Source organism: Schistocerca piceifrons, chromosome 2, assembly GCF_021461385.2.
Source record: "Schistocerca piceifrons isolate TAMUIC-IGC-003096 chromosome 2, iqSchPice1.1, whole genome shotgun sequence".
NCBI lineage: Eukaryota > Metazoa > Arthropoda > Insecta > Orthoptera > Acrididae > Schistocerca > Schistocerca piceifrons.
The window spans coordinates 1135705069-1135712282 of NC_060139.1; the positions used below are offsets into that span (position 1 = coordinate 1135705069).

The 7214-nt window shown below is 38.7% G+C and overlaps 1 protein-coding gene across 1 annotated transcript; it reads left to right on the forward strand.

Moving 5' to 3' along the window:
* The first annotated feature begins 222 nt into the window (after positions 1–222).
* On the forward strand, positions 223–1875 carry LOC124776192 (piggyBac transposable element-derived protein 4-like). Its single transcript, XM_047251021.1, has one exon. The coding sequence runs from the start codon at positions 223–225 to the stop codon at positions 1873–1875; it is 1653 nt and encodes a 550-aa protein (XP_047106977.1).
* The last annotated feature ends 5339 nt before the right edge of the window (positions 1876–7214 follow it).

Genomic DNA, 7214 nt, shown 5'->3' on the forward strand with positions numbered 1-7214 from the left:
TTTGCGTTCTCAGTCTGTATATCATTCAGTTGTTTGTCATCATGTTTCGGCGCGGTTTATCAGACGCAGAAATTGCGGATTTGATCAATCATAGCGACACTCTGGATAATGTAGAGAGTGATTCAGACGATTCTGAATGCAATGGTGTGTTTGAAGGTACGTATTTCCGAATTTTCCACGTAATTGTGCAGTACGCACATATCTGTTGAACATGTGTAAACGATGTATGTAGTTACACATAATGTGATATTCTTTTTAGAAGACGAGATTGATGACAGTTTGTCTTCAGATGAAGACGAGAATGATGTTGAAGGTGTTGCTTCAAATCCAGCAGCTGTGCCGTATCCGAAAGACAGTGAGTGGACTGCAGTTGACACCTACCGACCTCTGCCTGTCAACACGACACCCAGGCAGATACTAGTGGATATTGATGAGTCGAGTTCTGTACTGGATTGCAGTAAAGTGTTCCTTACTGACAGTGACGTAAATGAACTCAAGAGACAGACAAATTTGTATGCATCACAGACAATACAGAAGAAAAGAAGAGGAAATAATCTGAAGCCCCATTCAGTTTTGAGTTCGTGGAAGCCAGTGACTATAAGTGAGATGAGGCGTTTCTTGGGTATTATTTTCCACATGTGTGTTTCGAAAAAGCCCAAAATTGCGGACCATTGGAGCACTAATCCTGTTCTTAGTTGTAACTTTTGTCCCCATGTCATGAGCCGTTTGCGTTTCACTCAGATACTGTCATGCTTGCATCTTGTTGACAATTCAAATCAGAAAAAACCAGGCGAAGATGGATTTCATCCACTTTACAAAGTTTTGCCATATTATAATAATTTGAAGGAGCGATGTATCCAGGCATATCGTCCCTCAGAAAAAGTGACAATTGATGAAGGAATTTGCCCATTTCGAGGTCGTGTGAGTTTCCGTGTTTACATGCAAAATAAGCCTCATAAGTATGGACTGAAAGTATATGCTGTTGCTGAAGCCAGTAGTGGCTATGTTGTAAATTTTGAAGTTTATGCTGGTAAGCATATTGTTGACAATTCTTCGTCTGCGGTTATTTTGCGATTGTTGTCTGACAGCAGCTTGCTGAACAAAGGCCACACTGTGTATTTAGATCGATTTTATTCCAGTCCAGAGCTATTTCAGCAACTGGCAGAGAAAGGCACTGGAGCTGTTGGTACTGTGAACAAATCCAGGAAAGGATTGCCTAAAGATTTAGTATCTGCTAAGCTGAAAAAGGGCGAAATGTCTTTTCGGCGTAAAGATAATGTATTGGCAATGAAGTGGAAAGATAAGAGAGATGTGTATACATTGTCTACAAGGCATCAAGCAACATTTGGTACGCATACTAAGAGAAATGGGTCTGTAGTATTGAAACCACTTCAGGTACTTGATTACAACCTCAATAAAATTGGAGTGGATATTGGAGACCAACGCCTGCAGTACAATCCGTTCCAGCACAGAACTGTGAAATGGTGGCGAAAATTATATTTCCATTTGCTGCTTATGGGAGTATCAAATGCATTTTGGCTGTACAATGCAGTGCACAGGAAGAAAATTACAATAACAGACTTTATAACAGTGCTTGCAGTTCAGCTTGTTGAAGACGACACACTTGAATTCATTCCAAGAAATGAAGGAACTGTAGGTCGGCTAACAAAGAGACATTTTTTGCAGCACATACCTGCAACTACTAAGAAGTATGCTGCTCGTGTGTGTCACGTGTGCAGTTCCAGGAGCAAGAAACAGAGTGGCAAGGCTTCTCGCAAAGAGACACGATACGAATGTGAACAGTGTGGCGTTGCACTCTGCCTGGAACCTTGCTTTAAAATTTTCCACACTAAAAAACAATATGATTCTGTGTGAAATTTATATGTAATACTGTATACTATCAGAAACATGTAATGTAGTGCCACAATTTTGGTTAAAAATAAATCACAATTGTATTCCCTTATTCGTATGACTTTTTCTAAATTCTTAAAACATCTAAGTGATTTCTATAACTGTACCTTAAAGCTGTGCATTGTAAAGTAGTTTCTTTCACTCAGAATTAAAGTAGAAATGTGCAGCTTCAAGATGGTACCAAATTTGCCACAATCCAAACAGTAGATTTGATGCAGTAATTTTTTTAATATTGGTAAAATTGCCCGGTTTCTAGGGACGGGTGCATAAAATAGGCCTGGTACAGAGAGTGTTAATTCCGATGAAATTTCTGAGTTTCATCGTCAATAAGAAGGTCAGAGGGATACAGTAAACCTGAAGTGAAGCATCGGAATCTATAACTAGTGTCACAGGAATGGTTCAAACCTTAGACAGTAAGAAGAGTCAGTATTCTTGTACTTAAGTCGGCATTGTGCCTTTTCTATTTAATTCCGATGCAATTTCTGTGTTTCATCGTCAGTACGAAGGTCAGAGCGATATAGTAAACCTGAAGTGGAGCATCGGAATCTATAACTAGTGTCACAGGAATGGTTCAAAACATATTCAGTAAGAAGAGTCAGTCCTCTTGTACTTAAGTCTGCATTGTGCCTTTTCTATTTAATTCCGATGCAATATCTGTGTTTAATCGTCAATAAGAAGGTCACAGTGATACAATAAACCTGAAGTGAAGCATCGGAATCTATAACTAGTGTCAAAGGAATGGTTCCAAACATAGTCAGTAAGAAGAGTCAGTCTTCTTGTACTTAAGTCGGCATTGTGCCTTTTCTATTTAATTCCGATGCAATTTCAGTGTTTCATCGTCAATACGAAGGTCCAAGGAAACAGTAAACCTGAAGTGAATCATCGAAATCTATAACTAGTGTCGCTGGAATGGTTCAAACCATAGACAGTAAGAAGAGTCAGTCTTCTTGTACTTAAGTCGGCATTGTGCCTTTTGTATTTAATACCGATGCAATTTCTGTGTTTCATCGTCAATAAGAAGGTCAGAGGGATACAGTAAACCTGAAGTGAGGCATCGGAATCTACAACTAGTGTCACAGTAATGGTTCAAAGTATAAACAGTAGGGAGAGTCAGTCTTCTTGTACTTAAGTCGGCATTGTGCCTTTTCTATTTTATTCCGATGCAATTTCTGAAATTCATCGTCAGTAAGAAGGTCAGAGGGATACAGTATACCTGAAGTGAAGCATCGGAAACTATAACTAGTGTCACAGGAATGGTTCAAACCATAGACAGTAAGAACAGTCAGTACTCTTGTACTTATGTCATCATTGTGCCTTTTCTATTTAATTCCGATGCAATTTCTGTGTTACATCGTCAGTAACAAGGTTAGAGCGATACAGTATACCTGAAGTGGAGCATCGGAATATATAACTAGTGTCACAGGAATGGTTCAAAATATATTCAGTAAGAAGAGTCAGTCCTCTTGTACTTAAGTCGGCATTGTGCCTTTTCTATTTAATTCCGATGCAATATCTTTTTTTAATCGTCAATAAGAAGGTCAGAGTGATACAATAAACCTGAAGTGAAGCATCGGAATCTATAACTAGTGTCACAGGAATGGTTCCAAACATAGTCAGTAAGAAGAGTCTGTCTTCTTGTACTTAAGTCGGCATTGTGCCTTTTCTATTTAATTCCGATGCAATTTCTGTGTTTCATCGTCAATACTAGGGTCCAAGGAAACAGTAAACCTGAAGTGAATCATCGAAATCTATAACTAGTGTCGCAGGAATGGTTCAAATCATAGACAGTAAGAAGAGTCAGTCTTCTTAAACTTAAGTCGGCATTGTGCCTTTTATATTTAATTCCCATGCAATTTCTGTGTTTTATCGTCAATAAGAAGGTCAGAGGGATACAGCAAACCTGCAGTGAAGCATCGGAATCTATAACTAGTGTCACAGGAATGGTTCAAAACATAGACAGTAAGACGGGTCAGTCTTCTTGTACTTAAGTTGGCATTGTGCCTTTTGTATTTAATACCGATGCAATTTCTGTGTTCCATCGTCAATAAGAAGGTCAGAGGGATACAGTAAACCTGAAGTGAAGCATCGGAATCAACAACTAGGGTCACAGGAATGGTTCAAAGCATAGACAGTAGGAAGAGGCAGACTTCTTGTACTTAAGTCGACTTTGTGCCTTTTCTATTTAATTCTGATGCAATTTCTGTGTTTCATCGTCATTAAGATGGTCAGAGGGATACAGTAAACCTGAAGTGAAGCATCGGATTCTGTAACTAGCGTCACACGAATGGTTCTAAACGTAGACAGTAAGAAGAGTCAGCCTTCTTGTACTTAAGTCGGCATGTGCCCTTTCTATTTAATTCCGATGCAATTTCTGAGTTTCATCGTCAATAAGAAGGTCAGAGGGATACAGTAAACCTGAAGTGAAGCATCGGAATCTGTAACTAGTGTCACAGGAATGGTTCCAATCATAGTCAGCATGAAGAGTCAGTCTTCTTGTACTTATGTCGACATTGTGCCTTTTCTATTTAATTCCGATGAAATTTCTGTCTTATATCGTCAATAAGATGGTCCAAGGGTTACAGTAAACCTGAAGTGAATCTCCAGAATCCATAACTAGTGTCACAGGAATGGTTCAAAACATAGTCATTAAGAAGGGTCAGTCTTCTTGTACTTAAGTCGACATAGTGCATTTGGGAAATTCCGATGCAATTTCTGTGTTTCATCGTCAATAAGAAGGTCAGAGGGATGCAGTAAACCTGAAGTGAAGCATCGGAATCTATAACTAGTGTCACAGGAATGGTTGAAACCTTAGACAGTAAGAAGAGTCAGTATTCTTGTACTTAAGTCGGCATTGTGCCTTCTCTATTTAATTCCGATGCAATTTCTGTGTTTCATCGTCAATACGAAGGTCAGAGCGATATAGTAAACCTGAAGTGAAGCATCGGAATCTATAACTAGTGTCACAGGAATGGTTCCAAACATAGTCAGTCAGAAGAGTCAGTCTTCTTGTACTTAAGTCGGCATTGTGCCATTTCTATTTAATTCCGATGCAATTTCTGTGTTTCATCGTCATTACGAAGGTCCAAGGAAACAGTAAACCTGAAGTGAATAATCGAAATCTATAACTAGTGTCGCTGGAATGGTTCAAATCATAGACAGTAAAAAGAGTCAGTCTTCTTACTTAAGTCGGCATTGTGCCTTATCTATTTAATTCCGATGCAATTTCTGAGTTTCATCGTCAATAAGAAGGTCAGAAGGATACAGTAAACTTGAAGTGAAGCATCGGAACCTATAACTAGTGTCACAGGAATGGTTCAAACCTTAGACAGTAAGAAGAGTCAGTATTCTTGTACTTAAGTCGGCATTGTGCTTTTTCTATTTAATTCCGATGCAATTTCTGTGTTTCATCGTCAATACGAAGGTCAGAGCGATATAGTAAACCTGAAGTGAAGCATCGGATTCTATAACTAGTGTCACAGGAATGGTTCCAAACATAGTCAGTAAGAAGAGTCAGTCTTCTTGTACTTAAGTCGGCATTGTGCCATTTCTATTTAATTCCGATGCAATTTCTGTGTTTCATCGTCAATACGAAAGTCCAAGGAAACAGTAAACCTGAAGTGAATCATCGAAATCTATAACTAGTGTCGCTGGAATGGTTCAAATCATAGACAGTAAGAAGAGTCAGTCTTCGTGTACTTAAGTCGGCATTGTGCCGTTTCTATTTAATTGCGATGCAATTTCTGTGTTTCATCGTCTGTGAGAAGGTCAGAGGGATACAGTAAACCTGAAGTGAAGCATCGGAATCTGTAACTAGTGTCACAGGAATGGTTCCAAACATAGTCAGTAAGAAGAGTCAGTCTTCTTGTACTGAAGTCGGCATTGTGCCTTTTCTATTTAATTCGGATGCAATTTCTGAAATTCATCGTCAATAAGAAGGTCAGATGGATACAGTAAACCTGAAGTGAAGCATCGGAATCTATAAATAGTGTCACAGGATTGGTTCAAACCATAGACAGTAAGAAGAGTCTGTATTCTTGTACTTAAGTCGGCATTTTGCCTTTTCTATTTAATTCCGATGCAATTTCTGTGTTACATCGTCAGTAAGAAGGTCAGAGCGATACAGTAAACCTGAAGTGGAGCATCGGAATCTATAACTAGTGTCACAGGAATGGTTCAAAACATATTCAGTAAGAAGAGTCAGTCCTCTTGTACTTAAGTCGGCATTGTGCCTTTTCTATTTAATTCCGATGCAATATCTGTGTTTAATCGTCAATAAGAGGGTCAGAGTGATACAATAAACCTGAAGTGAAGCATCGGAATCTATTACTAGTGTCACAGGAATGGATCCAAACATAGTCAGTAAGAAGAGTCTGTCTTCTTGTACGAAAGTCGGCATTGTGCCTTTTCTATTTAATTCCGATGCAATTTCTGTGTTTCATCGTCAATAAGATGGTCCAAGGGTTACAGTAAACCTGAAGTGAATCATCGGAATCTATAACTAGTGTCACAGGAATGGTTCAAAACATAGTCAGTAAGAAGAGTCAGTCTTCTTGTACTTAAGTCGACATTGTGCCTTTTGTATTTAATTCCGATGCAATTTCTGTGTTTCATCGTCATTAAGTTGGTCAGATTGATACAGTATACCTGAAGTGAAGCATCGGAATCTGTAACTAGCGTCACAGGAATGGTTCAAAACATAGACAGTAAGAAGAGTCAGTCTTCTTGTACTTAAGTCGGCATTGTGCCTTTTTCTATTTAATTCGGATGCAATTTCTGAAATTCATCGTCAATAAGAAGGTCAGATGGATACAGTAAACCTGAAGTGAAGCATCGGAATCTATAAATAGTGTCACAGGATTGGTTCAAACCATAGACAGTAAGAAGAGTCAGTATTCTTGTACTTAAGTCGGCATTTTGCCTTTTCTATTTAATTCCGATGCAATTTCTGTGTTACATCGTCAGTAAGAAGGTCAGAGCGATACAGTAAACCTGAAGTGGAGCATCGGAATCTATAACTATTGTCACAGGAATGGTTCAAAACATATTCAGTAAGAAGAGTCAGTCTTCTTGTACTTAAGTCGGCATTGTGCCTTTTCTATTTAATTCCGATGCAATATCTGTGTTTAATCGTCAATAAGAGGGTCAGAGTGATACAATATACCTGAAGTGAAGCATCGGAATCTATAACTAGTGTCACAGGAATGGTTCCAAACATAGTCAGTAAGAAGAGTCTGTCTTCTTGTACGTAAGTCGGCATTGTGCCTTTTCTATTTAATTCCGATGCAATTTCTGCGTTTCATCGT